This window comes from Ostrinia furnacalis, unplaced genomic scaffold (assembly GCF_004193835.3).
Source record: "Ostrinia furnacalis isolate ACB-3 unplaced genomic scaffold, ASM419383v2 OfSCF7680, whole genome shotgun sequence".
Classification (NCBI taxonomy): Eukaryota; Metazoa; Arthropoda; class Insecta; order Lepidoptera; family Crambidae; genus Ostrinia; species Ostrinia furnacalis.
Genome location: NW_021137919.1, coordinates 52,600 through 76,411, shown reverse-complemented (window position 1 = coordinate 76,411; position 23,812 = coordinate 52,600). Strand labels below are relative to the sequence as shown.

Here is a 23,812-nt window from a genome sequence, read left to right as displayed (position 1 = left end):
GTGAAAGAGCACCGACGAAATGGTCAGACGCGGTGAGGAAGACGGTGCACATAGCTTATGACCGCAGTCTGTGGAAGAACACTACATGTGGTCGCGATCCTCATCAGTGAGGGACCGAGGAAGAAGAGAGTATTACCCAAACTAAATTCAATGAGGGCTATCGTTTTTATACTTAACAGTTGGCACCCCTGGCGATTGACAGGACCTTACTCTACAGTGGCGCCATTTTGATGAGTGCAAATGCGATAGTCCTCCTACCACTTGAGCGCTCACCAGTTGGCGCCACTGTCTTCGCTACTAGCAAGTGACAGGACCTTACTCTACAGTGGCGCTAACTGGTGAGCGCTAAAACGATAGCCCTCATTTAATCAGTCCAATGGTTTAAACGTGAAAAGGTAACGACAGTCACTTGTGCATTTATGATATTGGTACCGTCGTTGAGGCGACTATAGAACAAATATACGAACATCGAACCATCCTGCCTGACCACTGTAAGGAATTTAGGCTAAATCCTCCATTTGCCTCAGGTAATTAAAGATACTTTATTATCTTTTGCTGTTGTAATAGGTACTTTTTTGCAACAAAACAATCTGTGTTGTTAACAGTAAATTACGTAGCCGTACCCTTAGAAGATCGCTGAGGTTGCAGCCGCGCGCTCTGTATGAAAATACCTAAGTGTCGATATTGCAATTTGGCGCTGTGACGCAAATCTATTTCCTTTCAATATTGTTTAATTTAATTTGTCATTCCATAATCCGACTTCGATTAGGTTTCATCTCTTAGAAAGTAATTTCATGTAATTTTTTATTTCTTTTAATTAAATATATTTTAAATTAATTGGTTTTTTTTCGATCCTCCGGCTGCAGTAAACGTATTTGGCGCAGTCGGTAGGATACTCGCGGGCCGGTTCGCGAGGGTAAAAGTTAGAATCTCTCTATCGCGTCGCGAGTCGCCCGGGAAGCTATCAAGATTCCATCGACGAGTATCCTGATCTACGGACCTGCTGCAGACCAAGGAGGAGAATCCAGCCTTCGATTCACGAACAGGACCAGTTATGAAATCTTACCTGTAAGTACACTTGAATTGATCTCGTGTTGCTTCCTTTCTATTGTTAGTTATCCTAGTGTTTTATCTTAATCCTTCAAGATTTATCATCCTAGAGCTAATAGTTCGCGGGAGACTGAATCGAAACAGGCTCGCCGATATAGAATAGACAGTAATAGAGATATAGACATGTCGCACGACCCGGACACAATCTTTAAGGCCTTACGCCTCGTCCCGGAATTCGACGGGAACCCTAATATTCTCACACGATTCATTAATATTTGCGATCAACTAGTAACGCAATATATAAGTAATTCACAAGGTAGCGAGTTCTCTAACTTATGTTTATTGAATGGCATACTTAATAAGATAACTGGGACCGCTGCGTGTACCATCAACTCCAACGGGATACCAGAAAATTGGATAGGAATTAGAACTGCTTTAATTAATAATTTCTCAGACCAGCGCGACGAAACGGCCTTGTACAACGACCTCTCATTAGCTACGCAAGGAAATAGGACTCCGCAGGAATTCTATGACCATTGCCAAACGTTGTTTAGCACCATAATGACGTATGTGACTCTACATGAATCGGTACCTACGACCGTACAGGCGAAACGTGATCTATATAAGAAGGTTACTATGCAGGCGTACGTCCGCGGACTGAAGGAACCCCTAGGTTCCCGTATTCGTTGTATGCGTCCTCCCACTATAGAAAAAGCATTAGAATACGTACAAGAGGAGCTGAATATTATATATTTACAGCAGCGAAATGAACCCACTAAGTCCCATGTCAATGTCACTCCCAAACCTACCTCAACGACACATTCTTACTGTACGAGACTCAGATCGACTATTTAGGCAACAAACTCAACAAGGTACTTAAACAACTAAGGTCATTAGAACCGAATAGAGCTAAAAGAGGCATTGTAGATGGCCTAGGCTCAGTAATAAAAAGCATTACCGGTAACTTAGATCATACGGATGCTGAGAAATATAATAAAGTAATTAATATTCTTAAAAGCAATCAGGATAAGGTTACAACTGAATTCAATAATCATATTAGTCTTTGTAAGGAGTGGATGTCTAAACACAATGATATCCTAACTCAATTATTAGATAATCAGAATAAGATTAATGCTACTATCGAAACAATATTAAATAGTGATGCTTATAAAGAAAACAGTCTTATCAAGTATGCGAAATTTGCTCAGTTATTGGTAATTGTAAGTGAGAATATTGAGGATTTAACTCAAGAATTAATTAGATTAGAAAACTGTCTAGCTTTTATACGTGCATCTAGCACACATCATTCAATGATAGATGTAGATGTTTTAAATTCAATGATAAGTAAACTTAAAGTTATTTATGGAACCGATCGAATAATTAATCTTGAACTAAGACAGTACTATGAAATAATAAAACCTGGTTCATATTATACAGAAAATCAAATAGTATTCATATTTCAATTCCCTATTATCTCCAAGGATGTATATAATCTATATCATTTATCAATAGTTCCCAATAAAAATGCACAGGCCCTTATCCCAACCTATCCCTACATAGCAACCAATGAGATCGCATTCATGTACATAGAGACAGAATGTCCGAAGCTAAACCACTGGTTCCTGTGTGAAAGCACTGCAAATCATCAGCTACGCACCAAGTCTGACTGCATCCAGGAGCTGATTGTTAACCAAATCCTGAAGGAGACCTGTGAATTTTCAACAATTACACTCAAGAGAGAAGCCATGGAGAAATTGGACGACCAGCATTATGTCCTGTCGTTCCCACATCCCACCAAGGTCCAGCTCATCTGTTCAAGACAAGACTACAATACGCTCCAGGGAAGCTATCTCATCACCATCCCCGTTGGCTGCCACCTGAAAACTGCGGAATTCACTATAACAAACGACAATGATGAGGTAAAAGGACAGCCTCTCAAACTGACTGAGATACCATTTGATGTAGAAGGACAAGTCAAGATATCATCTCATATGAACTTAAACTCGATCAACCTGCAAGAACTACATAGTATACAAGACAAAATCATGATGCAGACTCCGATCAAGATCGACGACGCTCAGCTTCACACCCTGTACCACACGACTGTACCGTTTTACATAGTACTATTAAGTGCAGTTGCACTTATCATCGTCATCTCATGCCGGCGCTACAACATTCTGAAATGTAACAAGAAGCCTTCAAGAAATGAACAACAGCCACCAATCCAGAAAGATCCAGAGGGCATCCCGGCAACATTTTCACTGAACGTGCTAAAATAGTCGCCGTTCTCAGAGGGGAGGAATTACGTAGCCGTACCCTTAGAAGATCGCTGAGGTTGCAGCCGCGCGCTCTGTATGAAAATACCTAAGTGTCGATATTGCAATTTGGCGCTGTGACGCAAATCTATTTCCTTTCAATATTGTTTAATTTAATTTGTCATTCCATAATCCGACTTCGATTAGGTTTCATCTCTTAGAAAGTAATTTCATGTAATTTTTTATTTCTTTTAATTAAATATATTTTAAATTAATTGGTTTTTTTTCGATCCTCCGGCTGCAGTAAACGTATTTAGTACAAACTTTCTCAGACAACAACATAACAAGCTAAACATCATGGTATCTTACGTAGTTCTAATAAGAGTGCTTTTACATCAAAATTGTATAGTCTGTTGAAACTTACTTCATCTTGATCTTCAGCACAGTTTTCTTATCAGGTCGCTCCAAGTACCCGTTTCCTTCCACATAAGGCTGCTCCTCGAAGGTCTGGTAGGCATACTTCTCTGGGAGCAGCATGGTCTTGTCTTCGGCTACATATTTTGTCTCTGGCAGGCCGTTGGCGTATTTTATGTCTTGGGCGATGTACCTGATGGAAAAAAAAAACAATTCGTAAGTAAGACATATTTGGACCTTATCAAAAGGGCACAAGGTTCAATAGCTGCATTCACTAAGTGTGATTAGCGATCACCGGTGTAGATCAGCTCTTTACAGTTAAGTCGTGGATTTTGAGCCTTATGACAATTGAATATGGTTTAAAATACCGTAACCAACATGATAGGCTTGGACAGCGTCAGTTATGCAATATTCGCCCTTCATACGAAGGAAAATACTGCTAGTGGCTAAGTCACATATAATGATATAAAGAGTCATTTTAGACCTTAACACAAGAGCATAAGGTTACGGTAGGTAACGTGACAGCCTGCATTCACCTGGTGTCTTTATCGAGCCGCTCTTTGCTGTTATTGGACTCTAAGACAAGGACTCAAGGTTCTAAACAGCTTAACTTACCTAGTGTCGGTATAGATCAGTTCTTTGCCATCAGCATAGTACTTTTCGGTGTAAGTCTTTTCTTCAGGCAACTCCTTGGGCTCCATCTTATAATGCGATAGTCGCTATTCGAACTTGAATCAAGCGAATAAAGGTACAAAATAGTGTAACTCACCTAGTGTCGGTGGAAATCAGTTTTTTGCCGTCAGCATAAAACTTTTCGGTGTAGTTTTTTCTTCAAGCAACTCGGCGGGGTCCATCTTATAATACGGTAGTCGCTTTTGGATCTTAACACAAAGGCATAGGGTTCAGAATAGCGTAACTCACCTAGTGTCGGTATAGATCAACTCTTTGCCGTCAGTATAGAACTTTTCTGTGTAAGTTTTTTCTTCAGGCAACTCCGCGGGGTCCATCTTATAATACGATAGTCGCTTTTGGATCTTAACACAAAGGCATAGGGTTCAGAATCGCTTAACTCACCTAGTGTCGGTGTAAATCAACTCTTTGCCATCAGCATAGAACTTTTCGGTGTAAGCCTTTTCTTCAGGCAACTCCTTGGGCTCCATCTTATAATACGATAGTTGCTTTTGGACTTTAACACAAAGGAATAAGGTTCAGAAAAGCTTGACTTACCTAGTGTCGGTGTAGATCAATTCTTTGCCGTCAGCATAGAACTTTTCAGTGTAAGTTTTTTCTTCAGGCAATTCCGCGGGCTGCGCCATATGCTTGATTGGCTTGGGAAGCTTCAGCTTATTATACGACAGTCGCTTTTGGACCTTAACACAAGGGCATACGGTACAAAATAGCGTAACTCACCTAGTGTCAGTGTAGATCAGTTCTTTGCCGTCAGCATAGAACTTTTCGGTGTACGTTTTTTCTTCAGGCAATTCCGCAGGCTGCGCCATATGCATGATTGGCTTTGGAAGTGTCAATTTTAGAGACTTCTTAGCGCTCTGCTGCTTTCGGGAGTGAGACTGCTTGCTGGGAGATGTGGTTTTGAGTTTGAAGTCCTGGGAATAAGTAGGTAGATTAGGGTCAGTTCACTGATGGGGATATGTTGAAGCAAAATTAAATAGTAAACCACCAGGTAATTTTTCATTTTAAGTGTGCAAGCTTATCTTATAATGCAAGACGTACAATTTAGGTTAATTTCACAATAAAAATCTAATCTTTTACAGATCAATTAATGCATAATTTTTCACAAGAATCTACGAATGTATTTTTCAAATACATAATACTTGTTTTCTGGTAACACCAAACTTTATTAACACGTGTCCGACTTCCAAGTGAATAAAGTCCGTTGTTCTCTTATGAGTGGATTTTTCAATCATCAGACAAATATGATGTTAGATATTTATACAAAAAAAAAATGTACAGACGACGGCACGTCAACGTAACCACTGTGGGTTCTTGTGCAGTTGTAATAGGGGCGAGTTTGCTACAAAAATGGGTAGCCTGATGTGCTGTCGTATGTACATAAAATGTACAATATTATACTTATAAAATTACCTTGTCCTTATTGGCAGCACTGGCAGAGCGCTTCTCGAGGGTCCTGAGTTCTTTACACAACTCCCGCACCAGTTGACCAGAGTTGAGGCATTTTGGAACGTTGTCTCGCTTCGCTGCGTCCGTCTGTAAACACATACAGTAAATAAGTGTAGGTCCTCCACATTTGAGATCACAACTGTGAAATTGATGACTTGCACCAACATTTACTTTGACAGTAACTTTAAAAATAATCGATGTTTTTGTATGGACTTTTGACGTTTATAAAGTTAAAATAAGATGGTGAAACTCAGCCTTAGCAAACGGTGACCTCAAGAAGATAACTGACACGTATAGATGACCCACGCTGAACTGTCCCACCAAACTCAATGACAGGGGGGCGCTACCATCGTTCAACTATATGGTTTCCCACATGGCAAACAATTTTAACTAGCGATCCGGTATTGACGGTGGCGCCCCACTGTCAATGTCATGCATAGGACAGTTCAGTATTTTGGAACTATAGTGCCTTGCAATAGGCTAGTTGACATTACCAATCACATGTCAGAAAGGTGTCAATCTCCCAAAGATTTTATCATGGGAATAAAAGCTGACATCAACAATCTTTTGCCAACTAGTTTTAAGGACTTGAATGAATCTTCTGACCGACTTCTGGGGAATGTCGCTTGAAGTACAGTCGCAGTTTGAAAAGGTTCGTCACCTTAGTGTCGGTTTTCGCTTGCACTAGGTACTGTAAGAGTCAAACCTGCCAACATAACAGTGCAAGAAACAGTGCTGCTAACATTTAAATAAATATGACGTTTGCTAACATTATAGTTCCAAAATACTGGACTGTCCTGTCGATGACATTGACAGTGGGGCGCCACCGTCAATACCGGATCGCCGGTTCAGATTTTTGCCATGTTGGAAACCATATAGTTGAACGATGGTAGCGCCACCCTGTCATTGAGTTTGGCGGGACAGTTCAGCGTGGGTCATCTATAATAAGGTTTTGCTTGTTTATTTTTCTATCCCATCAGTGCAATGCAATGATGAAATTGACCAATTGACAATAGTTTTTTTTTTATTTAATAAAAATAATAATGGCAGGTTGAACCAACAAGAAGGTTTTAGTTTATCAATCATAATAATCTTCTTGACAAGATAAATCGTCAAACAACTTTGATCTGAATAATTTTGAACTTTACTGACGAACAGTTAAAGATTATTTTCTCTAACTCGAGATTATTCTGTAACATAAGTTTCAAAAGGTAATATGAGCTCGCGATTCGTTGAAGGAATCAATTTGAAAACTGACGAACCTTTTCATTCCGTGACTGTACCTGGATGCGAGTAGCGCCGTAGCAGGACCGGTCGTTATTCAAATGGCAATGCCAGATTTTGTATGGAAAGTGGCGTCTTTTTTTTTTCGCTCGGCCATCGACCAAACTTTGTTTTTTGATTACAAAATAGTGTAATAAACCAAACTTACTACGGCATGTATACCTCTAAACTCAGTCTGAACTGAGTTACGAGCAATAGAAGTTTGATGATTTTCATACTAGATTTGCTTTTTGTGCGCAAGTTTTGTAATAAATTGCAACAAAATATTGCGCTATTTTTTATTGCACTCATTCTGCTCCATACTGATGTCTGGAGCCTTTAATTGTTTGTTTACACATACAATGTCACTATTTTGTTGCAATTTTTTAGCAAACTTTGCGCGCAAAAAGCAAATCTAGTATGAAAATCATCAAACTTCTAATGCTCGTAACTCAGTTCAGACTGAGTTTAGAGGTATACATGTCATAGTAAGTTTGGTTTATTACACTATTTTGTAATCAAAAAACAAAGTTTGGTCGATGGCCGCGCGAAAAAAAAAAGACGCCAATTTCCGGCATTGTCTTTTGTCTTGATTCCAGCCAGTCCAGAACTCCTAGGTTCTTCTGATTGATTTCGTTGCTGGTTCAATGTCAGTTTAATATTCCCAATGGAGGTCTTTTAGATGAAATGACGATGCTATCCACTACTTAACGATAATGGCCGCATAAGGATGATGACTGGGTAATGAAATCGAAATTCTATTTAGTCCGTCAGACAGATAATAAAAAAATTTAGAACACATATTTTTGTTTTTTTTTTTCATAATCGAATAATAACAGTATTATATTGAGTTGAAATGTCGCGTGACATCTATTCCGAGTTAAAATTCTACTCAAGCGTGACGTAACGCGCCATTTCAACTCGATGTAGCACTGTTATTATTTAATTATGAAAGATAATAAAAAATATGAGTCTAATATTTTCTAATTATCTGTCTGACGGATAAATAATTGAAATTTTGTCATCTAGCCTATTGATGATGTTTACAACTCACACTCTTAAGCGCGTGCCACTCCTTAAGCGCATTCGAGAGAATCTTGATCCCTCGCAGCAGCAGCGGCGGCAGTTGCGCAGGCGCCGCCGTCACTACCGTCTCTCCAAGTGTGAAGTCTTCGTCCTGGGGGCACACATGCATTGTTTTTACATTATACAGGGTGTTAGGTAAATGGGTATATGAGCCGACACTAGCCAATGTTAACATGGTCATATAAATGGTATGGTGAAGTCAGAAATTTGATATCATCATTTTTTATTTTTTTATTTTCATACAAAATAAATTTTATAAAATCCGATTTGTATGAAAATTAAAATAATTAAAATGAAGATATCCATTTTCTGACTTCACCATACCATTTATATGACCATGTTAACATGGGCTAGTGTCGGCTCATATACCCATTTACCTAACACCTTGTATACTTCCACACCAGCGCTACTTGCTGGGAGCAATTTAGCTAAAGAAGACATTGATGTCTTTGCTGACTTCGAACTAAGCAAAAGTATGTGCTAAACGTTAGTTTGTAATAGCTATTTTTCTACCAAAACACTAATCGTATGACGCACTCATAAATTTCCCTAAACATAAGCCTGCACACGTGACGTGGTAACGATTATATTTAACCATGTGAAGTGATGAGTGTACCTAAACACGGTTAGTGTACCTAAACACGTGGTGAGTATACCTAATAAAGTGGTGAGTGTACATAACCACGTGGTGAGTGTACCTAACCACGTTGAATGCGTTTAAGCAAGTGGTGAGTGTACCTAACCACGTGGAATACGACTAAGCATGTGGTGAACATTCCTAACCACGTGGTGAGTATACGTAAGAGCTCTTACACACGAGCAGCACATTGACGACAGCAAAGGCGACCGCAGTCGCCGTCACTTGTCGGCAGCTAGCCGTCGACGTGCCCGCAGCAAGCTGTTGACACGTCGACGGCAGACGTCGACGAGTCGACAGCTTGCTGCGGCGACCGTGTCGGCGTACGTCTTTGTACAGGAGCCAGCCAGTTGAAAATGGATTTTATTGAAGAAACACTGTTGTTGCATTTACTCCGTCGTCGTCGACGAAAGAGAAAGAACCGGTCATTGTGGGTTTAAGAAATGTTATTGAATAGAGAACGAGACTACACACACCGACGCCCATGCTCTATTTTTTAATGTTTTATTATGGTAGCCTTCTAAATTCGAGTTCCATATTATTTCATTGTTTTTGACAGCACTAATTTTTTAGCAGTTCCGAATCAATTTGTTCGGAACTCATTAGGTGTGCGTGTAAGCTCCTGGACTACTGACAGTTGACCTTCAAAATGGCGGAGGCGGCTAGCTGTCGCCACCTGCCGGCGGCAGCCGCGAACGCGTCGACAGCACGTCGGCAGCATGTCGACAGCTAGCCGTCGCCTTCTGACGTCGACTGCAGTTACATGCGTCGACAGCAAAATGCTGTTCGTGTGTAAGAGCTCTAACCACCTGGAATGCGCCTCAGCATGTAATGAGTATACCCCCGTGGAACGCGCCTAAGCACGTGGTGAGTGTACCTAAATGCGTACTGAGTGTACCTAAATGCGTACTGAGTGTACCTATGCACGTGGTGAGTGTACCTGACCACCTGAACAATCTGGTGAGTGGACCAAAACACGTTGTGAGTGTACCTAACCACTTGGAACGCACCTAAGAACGTGGTGAGTATACCTAAGAACGTGGTAAGTGTACCTAACCACTTGGAATGTGCCCAAGCACGTGTTGAGTGTACCTAACCACTTGGAATGTACAGTCACGGAATGAAAAGGTTCGTCAGTTTTCAAATTGATTCCTTCAACGAATCGCGAGCACATATTACCTTTTGAAACTATGTTACAGAATAATCTCGAGTTAGAGAAAATAATCTTTAACTGTTCATCAGTAAAGTTCAAAATTATTCAGATCAAAGTTGTTTGACGATTTATCTTGTCAATAAGATTATTATGATTGATAAACTAAAACCTTCTTGTTGGTTCAACCTGCCATTATTATTTCTTTTAAATAAAAAAAAACTGTTGTCGATTGGTCAATGTCATCATTGCATTGCACTGATGGGATAGAAAATTAAACAAGCAAAACCTTATTCGTTAGCAAACGTCATATTTATTTAAATGTTAGCAGTGTGCCTACCATGAGTTTACGTTAGGTGAGCTCGCTAGCGAATACGTCAAAAAATTATATGAAGATTTTATTTCTTGAAAGTAGCCGCTAGGGGCGCTGCACAATATGTCATACATTTAAATGTCATTTTTTTACGCAGTCGCTAGCGAGCACACCTAACGTAAACTCATGGTAGGCACACAGCACTGTTTCTTGTACTGTTATGTTGGCAGGTTTGACTCTTACAGTACCTAGTGCAAGCGAAAACCGACACTAAGGTGACGAACCTTTTCATTCCGCGACTGTACTCAAGCACGTGTTGAGTGTACCTAACCACGTGAAGTGTACCCAAGTACGTGGTGAGTGTACCTAACCACTTGGAATGTACCCAAGCACGTGGTGAGTATACCTAAAAACCTGGAATGCACCTAAGCACGTGGTGAGTGTACCTAAACACACGGTGAGTGTACCTAAACACGCGGTGAGTGTACCTAAACACACGGTGAGTGTACCTAACCACGTGGTGAGTGTACCTAAACACGCGGTGAGTGTACCCAGGCACGTGGTGTATGTACCTGCGTCTCCTCGTTGTGGCGTCGCAGCATTGTGAGCAGGTGCGCGCCGGCGTACCAATGCATGGCCTCGAACAGCGGGTAGCGGAACATTACTGGTGTTTCCACGCGGCGCTCGATCTCGTAGATTCTGGAAAAAAATTGTTTCATTGAAGCGATAACACTATTCCCACTACTTGTTCCCACCGCTGAATTTCTATGTAGCTAGGTTCGTTCGTTTCAGCCAAGGATTTCCACAAAGACCGGTGTTGGAATAGACAATGTAATTATTTATTATGTCGGCAACACTGTGCTCTGTGGTTGTATGCGTTGTAACGTGTGTCTCTAATAAAACTGCAAATTTTCTAAGAAATATCACTTTATTATTCATAATCCCATAAATCTGCTAATAACCGGTCCTGCGCCGCTCGCATCCAGGCACCTCCCGCGACCCTCACCAGATCGTCGGTCCACCTAGTGGAAGGCCTGCCCACGCTACGTCTTCCGGCTCGTGGTTGCCAGTAGTCGTCACTCAAGAACTTTTCTGCCCCACGAGCTACTCTACGAGCTATGTGCCCCGCTCACTGCCACTTGATTTTAGCGATTCTGCGGGCTATGTCAGTCACTCTGGTTCTCCTACGGATCTCCTCATTTCTGATTCAATCACGAAACATCAATTGTTTCAAATAGAGTGAATGTCTATAGACAGTTAAGTTAATGTAGATAACGTCGGTGATTCACAGCTTACGCTACATTTTAGTTTCTGACTTAGATGTTGAGTTAGCCAGCCAGCAGTAAGCCGCTCATAGTCTGTCATTCAAATAGTCACGCTTGTCTTGTACATGACAACATCAGTCCACTACAGTCCACTTAACGTGAACACAGCCTGAAGCTCGACTTAGACTTCTAATGCAACAAATACTCACTGCAGCTGCATCTCAATCGCATATGAATGAAGAAAGTTTCCTCCAAAGACCAGCGAGTCACAGGGCGTCAGCACGGCATGCAGCCAACCGCTAGGGATGAATAGCGTCTGTCCTGCGCACAGCTCGGCTGTACCGTACCACTCCACCTGGTGAACAAACATGAATATGACAGCTGTTATACTACTACACCTGACGCACAAAGACTGTCAGATTTGAAAATATAAATGTAAACAATGCTAAGCGGCTGCCGAATTCCGGATCTACTTATTTTAAAGAGAATTGGTGTTTAGTTTAAAGAGAACGCAGCGCGGGCGTAGCGTTGTTTAGTTTAAAGAGTTGGTGCGCCGCGCCTCGAGAGACGCTATCTGGGAATCCCCTTACTCAATAGGCTTACAAAGGTTGTAGTAATATACATAACTAAGTCGATGCTATGTAGACTAAAGAATCATTTATCAATTCATCCAGTGTCTAAGTAGCTCAGTTGGAAGAGCAGTCGCCCGGCAAGCGGAAGGTCGTGGGTTCAATTCCCGCCTTAGGCAGTTCGATTTTTTCAAGTTATTTATAATTTTCAAATTAGACTAAAGAAGTTGTTTAGAAAACGAATTAGGCTGCCGGATACCAAAATAACTTCAAATCATGTAGACAGTGTAAGAAATGACTGAATAATAATAATAGTATCAATTACTCAACTCACCATATCGCCGAAGAAGCGTTCATTTTGATTGTTCGAGGCACTCCACTGCTGGTATAAGGCAAGATTTGTAGACGTTGGAGGCACTAGGTAGAATATCTGAAACAAAACACACGTAAGTCACCAAATAATTGAAATTTTAAAAGTGAATGTAATAAGTATGTCTGTTTTTCAGGTAACTGCATTAACCAAAAATAGGGACTGATTTTGAGTGAAATTTCATTGGATTAGTATCTAAGTACAGACGAAACGAAACATACCATCTGAAATGGGTGAAGGTTTGCAACAAAAATACTACTTTGAAATAAAAGAGTGATCAGCGGGGTTACTCCGACAAACGTTATCCGAAGTTTCGAATGTTGCTATACCTCTCACGCAAAGCGAGATGCCAGCGCGTGCAACAGTGACAGATAGACCCAAAACTACGTAAACGGTGTTTCAGAGTAGCCCTTCTGTATCGCTTGAACACTAAGAAGCGCCCTACAACGCCAAAAATCATCACGTACCTTTCTGCCATGCAGCACGTGATACCACACGGTGGTGCCGCCGAAGTCGACGTGGAAGTCTGTGTAGGCCCCCGCGGGGGACATCAGGCAGTAGCGCTGGACGGCGGGCCGGGGGGCCCCTGAGGCGGGGGGCCACGCGCGCTCCGCCCAGTCCAGGCGCCGCGCTGCCGATGGGGGCTCCACTAGCGGCGCCATACTGGGGGCGAGATAAAGCTAGTTTAATCTTTGCTAAAGCCTGGTCCGTGAGCACGTAGAATTTTGTCCAATGACCCCTAGCTACCCATCCTTATCGCTCGCGCGTAATTATATTGCTGTCGCGACTGTGCGACGCGCGCCCGCAGCGAGTGTGCGAGCGCGACAGTAACATAATTACGTGCGAGCGATATGGATGGGTAGCTTGGGGTCATTGGACGGGATTCTATGTGCTTTAGTTTAATCTTTGCTAGCAATCAGCGATCAACTACTAAGGCTGGGTTACAGCATCTTACTTCAACTTTAACATACGCCAGAAATCTTTCAACATCCATACAAAAAGCACCGGTTATCGTTATAGTTACGTACAGTTAAAGTTAGGCGGTGTAACTCAGAATAATATTAGGGCCACAACAGCCTAACACAGCCGCAGTAGAACACTTACATACTGCGGGTTTGAGGGTCGTTTGACTGCGTCATGAATGTTCTATTCCTTTGTTTTCTAATTATTGAGTGCATTGGAACAACTAAGTTCACAAACCCTAGTGTTAAAACTGGCAATGAATGGCTCAAACAGACTGATATCTCTTTACTTAATAAAACAAAGTCATAAATTTTTTAGACATTTTAAACATTGAAGCTCGTGATTTCAGAGACATTTAATTTAATAGTATTTAAGTATGTTTATATCCGTTGACTGATACCCATAGTACAAGCTTTGCTTAGTTTAATACTAGAGGCGCAGTGTAAAATGTCCAAAGATATTTATTATTATTATTATTTCTAGCTCTTTTTTCTTCAATCCCTACTGCTGCCAAACTGATAACCCTATCTTCAAAATCCCTAAAGCAACCGTTCATGGTTAATGGTTATGTAAACGATCAATGAGCATACTCACTTGGTGTCGGAGAACTCCAAGCTGAGCACATTGAGGACCTTCTCGTCCCTATGCTCGGGCGGCGTCTCGAAGTAGTCCACGAAGTCCCCCAGAGGCATCCGCAGTGTGGACTGCTTGCGGACGTCTATCACTTCCACCTGGGGAACGAAATGAGGGGTTAAAATAAAGATGAGAGCAAAGGGAATGAGGGCTATCGTTTTAACGCTCACCAGTTAGCGCCACTGTAGAGTAAGGTCCTGTCACTTGCTAGTAACGAAGACAGTGGCACCAACTGGTGAGCGCGAAAGTGGTAGGAGGACTATCGCATTTGCACTCATCAAGATGGCGCCACTGTAGAGTAAGGCCCTGTCAATCGCCAGGGGTGCCAACTGTTAAGTATAAAAACGATAGCCCTCATTGTATCAGAATGTTGAATATTACAAATACAACTTTTGAGATTCTAATTTGAATCCTTTAGGAGGAAAACTTGCACTACTGCGGGTTTCCTCTAACAGACGACTGATGTCGTATGCCGGAAGCTCACATTTTTTGATTTTGATTTCACTATGCCATCCAAGTAAGAATGTTTTGCGCATCACTAAAATATGTTCGCAATTTGATAAAACAGTGCCAAGTATATTAACGCCATTCACGAGATCTTATCTTGGAATATTGCGGTGGCAAATCACACAAGTCCAAAAGAATAAACTCACCTCTAACTGAGCGCCACAGAACCTCAGCACAGACCTCACAGTAAACGTGGCTGCATTGGGCAACTTCATATCCAGCCCTTCGCTCGAGTGGAATATCACCGGTCTGTTGAATCCGTCATCCCGGACCAGTTCCTCTGTGAAGTGAACCGCTCGCATACGGTGCAACGCTGCTGGTACGGGACGTAGTGGCCTGGCTGCTAAGGCTCGGACCCATGCCGGGGTCCCCACTTGAGACGGTCGGGTCTCTGCGCCGAGCTCGTAACGGTCTGCTCGGTGGTTGTTTGTGGGGATTTTTACTAAAAAATTAAAATCAAAATAAGATCACAATAAGCCTAGACGCAGACCACCGATTTTTCGTCGGCCGTTAGTTTAGTTGGGCAGTTAATCAGTATGAACGTGTATGGAAGTGCGCACATTACACAGATTTGATTTTCATACACTTTAAAATCGGGCCCAACTATCGGCCGACGAAAAATCGGTGGTCAACGTCTAGGCTAAGAGCAATGAAATAGGAAAATTTATGAAAAGAATATGGCCTAAATTAAGTAATATGGAAAGACAAAAAAGAAGTCAGGTTTCACTAGGAAACTACTTAGTATAATTCATAATCAAGCAAGTAGGTTTCCTATAATATCATAAAATAGTCCTCACTACAGGCAGTAACATATCACTTTATTTCTTACAAGAATCTGTGTACTAATAACTCATACCTATTGACGATGCAGCAAAAAATAAACTTGACAAATAATGATGGCATCTAATGCCATTTTTTCTCACGACTCAAGGTCAACTTATAAAAAGCCGGTTACTGACAGTCAACATACATAAAGTGTGAAGTGCATTTCATAGTTTTTAATATGTCTATGCAAATATTGTATTACGAAATAGCAAATAAACGTGGTCAGCTTGCTAAATGATATTGAATGCAAGTATCAGCAGTTAAAAAACTTTTTTGCAGCAAATAAATCAACTTTTATCGTTTGCAAGGCTTTTGGGCTATTTTTATGAAATATCCAGATGATGGCACCTCAAGGTTGACACTAAGGTTTTTTGCAGTTACAATAGAAGCCAATTTGCAACAAAAATGGGTGAGATGTGCTGTTGTCTGTGGGCGTAGTGCGAGTTTACACCAAACACATACAACATCCACAGCGTTTAAAATATGCATGAAAATTTTAGTTCTTGAAAGTTTCTGCTAGGGGCACAGTACAATCCGTCATACATTTTAAAGTCACCTTTTTACGCAGTCACTAGTGAAGATGTTGGATGTAAACTCTCACTAAGCCCTCTGTAGATGGGTGAGACTATTATCAGGCCTGTTCATCTCCGCGAGTTTACATCGAAAACAAAACACGCACGATAGCCCCCTACAAGAGTACTATTCGACAAGGCCTCACATACGAGCGAACATTGACTCACGCACGCGTATTCTTGTGTATGATGGAAAAAAATAAAGAAAATGGTGTACTAAATACTGTGCAGTATTTAACTGCCTAAATAATAATAAAAACACAGAATGCACTTTTTTAAGTTGCCTGAAGACACTGAGAGGTAAATAAGTAGTTAATATTATTCATGATAATTCATGCTAATTCATGTATTTCCTCCACCATTTTCTGCAGATTGGCACCTCACGTCACATCATTTTACCGAAGTCAGCCCTATAGCTTCGGCGCAGTACCGATCACTGATGTTTGTCAACAAAACTTCTGACAAAGTTGCTTGACTCTTGAGACAAGCTAAATTACACCATATTGTTAATGACATTGAGCATACATTTTTTTAAATACCTTCGCGAAGTAAAACTTCTGTACGTAGTACTTATTATTATTCTGTGCTATTATTATCCAGCAGTAAACACCATGAAGCTGATTTTTAACACTAAGAAACCATAAATTAATTGTTTACCAGTTAGATTCTAAGATAACTTATACTTACACACTGAAGGTCCGTATGTCTGGGCACATTTTGGGCAATGGTACTTGTCTATGTCATCGGAGTGGTAGATCTTTACGTCTACACAGCTGCAAATAAAATATAAATGGAGTAAACTTTGTGTTAATAAATAAACGGTAAGGGACTTCACCAATGGACTGAAATCTATGCTACAAAGAGAGGTTTATGTTTAAGTTATTTGTTGTAGCATCAAAATGCACTTAATTTAATTGGATAGGATTATAACTAGGGTTTTTTTTATTTACAACATATACATTTCGTCTAGCAGTAGGAATTCAATTTGGAATCCAATTAGTATACTATGGTATGACCAAATCATCCATTATAACTATTATCACACAGTCCCATTACTTCAACATGATTGATGGTGCACACGAGGCCACAAATGGACAGAGCTATGCAAAAGAACATTGTACTGTTAATTACTTCTGACAGGAATCCCTTTTAAAATGGTATATTCGTTCTAGTTAGAAATTACTGTCTTATACCAGAATAAATACTTACAGAAATGATACAAACTAATCTATGTATGAAATAGTAACACTACTTACTAGAAAATATATAAATAAACACAAAGAAGCGAGTGGAAGTACCGCGAATGAGTCCCATGGTGACCATAAATGTAAACAAACTAGAACAACAAGGAAATCACCAAAACCACTGATCATTATCAGCACCACACCGAAAATATGCTTTATAACACAGATTCCAGTCCTTGGTTGGAGTAGAAACACCAAAAATTAAACAAAACATTCACACAGAAAATGATGGCCGAAGGGCCGAGTGCTGTCAAACTTGATCACATCTTTTTTCACACGTAACGAGGTTTTCAGTGAAAAATTTATTTAGATTTCACATTACCTGCCATGAAACCATTCACGACAGCAGTCACATTCTATCATAAATTGTCCAATATTATATGGTTGACCACACAAACAATAGGTTTCCTTCGATGACGCCATTTTAATGGCGAATAGACAATTTCATTCTTTTTTTTCCACTCCACGTTGACTTGGGATTGGAACGGAGTGTTGAGCAATTTCAAGGCATAGACAATTTTTTTTACACATTTATAAACAGTAATTTTTAGACACAATTAAATTAATTTCATTGATAAATCAATTACATCCTTATTGTTAAAGTATATTGTAATTTTATGGCTAATTAAATCATTTACATAAGTTTAGAAGACATTTTGGTAACGCCTACCAAATATTTAATAGCAATATTACTCCATCATGCTATTGTAATCAAAATTCTGCGAGGATAGAAAAGACGACTTATGAACATTATTCTTTACTGAATGTTTATGAACATGGTTGTATCATTTTTTTTTTTCTCTTTATTTGAGTAAGTATCAATTATAGTAATTGAGGATATATTTCAGATGTTAGAACAAGACACCTTCGATATACCTACATGGGACAATCCTGGAGCAGCTTGTAGGTGCTTGTAGCGCAAATACTAGGTACAAGTACGTACTAGGTAACAAGTGTAAAGTACAAACTCTTTCAGGATCATTATCCAACAAATTAAGACGAGACGTGTTATTATAATGCAACCAATATCGTTATTTTCACGTCGTCCCCGGTCTCTCTCAGTTCAGCTTCAGTGGAGACAGTAATCCAGATCAGGCTCTGGTTTGGCGCAAATACATTAAACCAGCTAAGTACATATCTATTTATTCTATCTATGCTGGCCGCCGCCTCGTCTCCGCTTTGGTGGAAAATAGAACTCGATTGATGAGAGACAAAATATTTCATTTAGGTTTATTGTCCTATCATTGACTAAAAACTACTTAGGTAGCTCAGTTCAGAATTGTACATAAAATATTATAACGACTAGGTATTCTAAGTACATACCTCTACCTACCTCACAGAAATAAGTGATATTTAGGTACTTATTATNCTTGGGCTATCCGAATCACCGCGACTTTTGTTAGTTTTCGAGTTATGATTTTCTTTTACAACATACAGAACTTTTAACGTTTTTAGTTTGCATTCGTGTTACATATGGATGTAAATACTTATGCATCAGCTAGGCCTAGTATTCATCCAATAATAATAAAAAAATCAGACATGTAACTTGACTATTCGCGCCACAGTGACCAAAAAAGTGCCTAAGCACAGAAATTTAAAACAATTATAACTCGAAAACTATCAAAAATTGCGGACCAACATGGGGGTGATTCGGGTAGCTACTGTTGCTCTACCTCTGGGATTCGGCTTGACACTACTTTTTGGGACACCCTGTATATTGCAGTGAGAAAAATAATGCATGTTGTTAAGGAATTACCCACTTACTTACTTACCTACTCACTTTGTATGTTTTTCACGACCTCGGAACTGTTAAACTTTCAAAGTCCTACAGTAAGAAGTTCTGTAAGTATTTCACGATTAAAGACCCACCGAAATCATCGAATCATAACAATTTTGCTTAAAAGTAAGAGAGGGTTTTTTATCCAAAATGTAAGCTCCATCCATGTCACCTGATGGAAAATGATGATCAGAACGAAGATGGATGCGATCTTCACCCTGAATCCTGGTTTTCTTTTACCGAGTCGCCTTTTTGACCCATTTGGGTCTACTTAGCTAGGTGATTGTTGCATTTAGTGGAATAATTAATCATTATTATCTTCGGTCGAGATTTCCGTCGTAGACTGTAACACGCAGGCATCCAATGTCGCTTAATCTGATTTGACAAGAAATAAGCAAATAAACAAAAAACTAAGTACATTGCAAAGTCTGCTGTGTCGCCGTAGTTCAATATCAAGATCAAGGGCAACTATTGCCCCTGTTGGTAGTTACAAAAAATGTTGTTTATAAAGGAATGAAGAAATCGCAAAATGACATCGCAAAAAGGTGGGCACCTGGGCACGTTGTTGTACTTATCTACGTTTAAAAAGAGGAAAAAATAGAAATTTGGTGATGTTGTTGTAGTGGTTGTAGACTTTGATAACGCATAAATGATTATGTAATAAGACCAATAACAATAATAAACCGTTCACTCAATTTATTGTTAATATTTTTTGCATCTAGCTTTAATGTTTGGTGCTTAAATTTATGCGTAAGCGCACCTTTTGGCCAGTCACAACTTTACAATTACGGGTAAAAAATCTGTGATACAAAAATCGAACAAAATAAAAACCGATAGTAGGAAACGTAATATAACCAAGGCCATGTCAATCAGAAGTTACTAACTTATATTAAATTAAATCGTTTTTCAGGCAGTTTTTTAGGATACTAAAAAGTTCGTTATCTAGCAGATCAAGCTAGGCTTCAGTGTGTGAGTATAATAAGTGGGTTACCTACGCCATATCGAATGACAAATGATCGAAAATCAAAATATCGAATACGTTTCATCGAACGATCAAAATATCGAACGATCAAAATATCGAATGGTCAAAATATCGAATGTTCAGAATATCGAACCATCAAAATATCGAACGATCAAAATATCGAACGATCAAAATATCGAAAGTCGATATAGACGTTTTTATTAAATTTCATCACGCATCATTTCTGAACTTTCCTTTTTGGGACAGGCTAGGCTTATAATAGGTCCCCACGGACATTATTTCTCAAAATTTATAAACTTGAAGTAATGATGCATGATGAAATTTAATAAAAACGTCTATATCGACTTTCGATATTTTGATCGTTCGATATTTTGATCGTTCGATATTTTGATGGTTCGATATTCTGAACATTCGATATTTTGACCATTCGATATTTTGATCGTTCGATATTTTGATCGTTCGATGAAACGTATTCGATATTTTGATTTTCGATCATTTGTCATTCGATATGGCGTAGGTAACCCACTTATTATACTCACACACTGAAGCCTAGCTTGATCTGCTAGATAACGAACTTTTTAGTATCCTAAAAAACTGCCTGAAAAACGATTTAATTTAATATAAGTTAGTAACTTCTGATTGACATGGCCTTGGTTATATTACGTTTCCTACTATCGGTTTTTATTTTGTTCGATTTTTGTATCACAGATTTTTTACCCGTAATTGTAAAGTTGTGACTGGCCAAAAGGTGCGCTTACGCATAAATTTAAGCACCAAACATTAAAGCTAGATGCAAAAAATATTAACAATAAATTGAGTGAACGGTTTATTATTGTTATTGGTCTTATTACATAATCATTTATGCGTTATCAAAGTCTACAACCACTACAACAACATCACCAAATTTCTATTTTTTCCTCTTTTTAAACGTAGATAAGTACAACAACGTGCCCAGGTGCCCACCTTTTTGCGATGTCATTTTGCGATTTCTTCATTCCTTTATAAACAACATTTTTTGTAACTACCAACAGGGGCAATAGTTGCCCTTGATCTTGATATTGAACTACGGCGACACAGCAGACTTTGCAATGTACTTAGTTTTTTGTTTATTTGCTTATTTCTTGTCAAATCAGATTAAGCGACATTGGATGCCTGCGTGTTACAGTCTACGACGGAAATCTCGACCGAAGATAATAATGATTAATTATTCCACTAAATGCAACAATCACCTAGCTAAGTAGACCCAAATGGGTCAAAAAGGCGACTCGGTAAAAGAAAACCAGGATTCAGGGTGAAGATCGCATCCATCTTCGTTCTGATCATCATTTTCCATCAGGTGACATGGATGGAGCTTACATTTTGGATAAAAAACCCTCTCTTACTTTTAAGCAAAATTGTTATGATTCGATGATTTCGGTGGGTCTTTAATCGTGAAATACTTACAGAACTTCTTACTGTAGGACTTTGAAAGTTTAACAGTTCCGAGGTCGTGAAAAACATACAAAGTGAGTAGGTAAGTAAGTAAGTGGGTAATTCCTTAACAACATGCATTATTTTTCTCACTGCAATATACAGGGTGTCCCAAAAAGTAGTGTCAAGCCGAATCCCAGAGGTAGAGCAACAGTAGCTACCCGAATCACCCCCATGTTGGTCCGCAATTTTTGATAGTTTTCGAGTTATAATTGTTTTAAATTTCTGTGCTTAGGCACTTTTTTGGTCACTGTGGCGCGAATAGTCAAGTTACATGTCTGATTTTTTTATTATTATTGGATGAATACTAGGCCTAGCTGATGCATAAGTATTTACATCCATATGTAACACGAATGCAAACTAAAAACGTTAAAAGTTCTGTATGTTGTAAAAGAAAATCATAACTCGAAAACTAACAAAAGTCGCGGTGATTCGGATAGCCCAAGTGGTAGTGAATCTGATGCTCTACCTCTGGCTGGGCTTCGGCTTGACACTAGTTTTTGGGACACCCTGTATACAGGTTGGAAGCCAAAAAAACTTATCAAGCTTCCAACTTTACAATTAAATACTGCTTGAGTGCAACGTCTAAAAAAACTGCAAAGTGATCGAGGAATTTACTATTCAAGTTTCCGAAGTATAAATTAATTATTATAGGTACGAGGCACTAAGTAAGCTACTCATTTATTTGTACACAAAAGGAAAAAGAGATAGGTACTAAGGTATGTCTGTTTCCCGTGAGAAATAATTTATGCCAGCTTACGATTCGTCTTATTTATTTTTTTTCTTATCTAAGTACGCCTTTTTATTTATTATTTGTAATTTTTTTTTTCCATTTTGGAAACCATACAATTTTTTTTTGTTTAATAGTCCAGTCAAGGAATGCCTTAACGACGGTGTAGAGAGAAATCCGTGGAACACAATTTCTGACCTCGGGACTTTATTTAGCCTAGTTAGGTGGTGAACATAGCAAAAGTCCCCGCCCTTAGCCCTTGAGCCGGCAGGGAGAGGGGGCTTTAAAGGTACCACTTTTCGGTTTTTCGCTTAATCCTCGGAAACTATGCGTCCTAGTGACATGACTACTATGAACCAAAAAAAGCTTATTCAATTTGCTACAGGCGAGACCGTCAAGTTTTTCTATATCTTGTATAGTTTTTGCGGCATCTGCTCTAGAAGGTCTGTAAATTGGAAATTTAATTTTTGTCTTATATGTTCCTATCAGGAGAAAATCGACTAAATCAACATTGAGCAAACACTATAGACATGCAGGAGCATGTTAAGCCTAGTTCCAGGGAGGGGACTGCACTGTGCGTATATTTATACGAACCAATTGGAGCCACTTTTGACTCCTCATCATTCAAAAACTACTGTGCATTAACTCTTCAAATTTGGCTCATGTATTGAGACTTGCAAGATATACATCAGCTTTAAATTTCATAAATATACCTCAAACGGTTATTTAGGTATTGACGTTCAAAAATCGACATTTAGAACACTAAAATCTATCTATCACCTGTGAAATGTTAAAATTTACTGGTTTTTTATTTGTTCCTTTGTATTTACATAACTACCTTTCTGGATGCCAAATTTGAACCTTCGAGGTCATCTGGAAGTGGTTAGAATTTGTTATATAGGTCAGACATGTAGATTTTTGGACGTCAATACCTAAAGAACCGTTTGAGGCATATTTATGAAATTTGAAGCTGATGTATATCTTGCAAGTCTCAACACATGAGCCAAATTTGAAGTGTTAATGCACAGTAGTTTTTGAGTGATGAGGAGTCAATAGTGGCTCAAAGTGGTTCGTCTAAATATACGCACGGTGCAGTCCCCTCCCTGGAACTAGGCTTAACATGCTCCCGCATGTCTAGAATGATTGCTCAATGTTGATTTAGTCGATTTTCTCCTGATGGGAACATGTTAGACAAAAATAAAATTTCTAATATTACAGACCTTCTAGAGCAGATGCCGCGAAAACTATACAATTTAACAAAAAAGTTGACTATCTCACCTGTAGCAAATTGAATATGCTTTTTTTGGTTCATAGTAGTCATGTCACTAGGACGCATAGTTTCCGAGGATTAAAAGCGAAAAACCGAAAAGTGGCACCTTTAAACCCCCCTCTCCCCGCCGGCTCAAGGGCTAAGGACGGGGACTTTTGCTATGTTCACCTCCTAACTAGTCTAAATAAAGTCCTGAAGTCAGAAATTGTGTTCTACAGTTTTCCATCTATAATGCTTTATTGACTGGACTATAAGTTCAAAAGTTCTCTGATTAAAACAGCATTAAACGATAAATGAGGTGCACTGATATTTAATACATATCTACAAT

The 23,812-nt window shown here is 39.4% G+C and overlaps 1 protein-coding gene across 1 annotated transcript in view; it reads right to left on the bottom strand.

Annotated features, from left to right (window-relative positions):
* The window catches only part of LOC114365917 (lysine-specific demethylase phf2), a 37,491-nt gene extending 19,809 nt beyond the window's left edge, over positions 1-17,682 (bottom strand). The window contains exons 1-12 of the mRNA XM_028322634.1: positions 17,578-17,682; positions 16,699-16,784; positions 14,761-15,056; positions 14,069-14,205; positions 12,979-13,174; positions 12,476-12,571; positions 11,782-11,927; positions 10,880-11,006; positions 8,176-8,298; positions 5,823-5,945; positions 5,130-5,323; positions 3,730-3,912 (exon numbers count right to left, since the gene is read on the bottom strand). Of these exons, the coding sequence (XP_028178435.1) occupies positions 3,730-3,912; positions 5,130-5,323; positions 5,823-5,945; positions 8,176-8,298; positions 10,880-11,006; positions 11,782-11,927; positions 12,476-12,571; positions 12,979-13,174; positions 14,069-14,205; positions 14,761-15,056; positions 16,699-16,784; positions 17,578-17,678 (1,808 nt within the window). The 5' untranslated portion in view covers positions 17,679-17,682. The remainder of the gene's footprint in view (positions 1-3,729; positions 3,913-5,129; positions 5,324-5,822; positions 5,946-8,175; positions 8,299-10,879; positions 11,007-11,781; positions 11,928-12,475; positions 12,572-12,978; positions 13,175-14,068; positions 14,206-14,760; positions 15,057-16,698; positions 16,785-17,577) is intronic.
* Between the last annotated feature and the right edge of the window lie 6,130 nt (positions 17,683-23,812).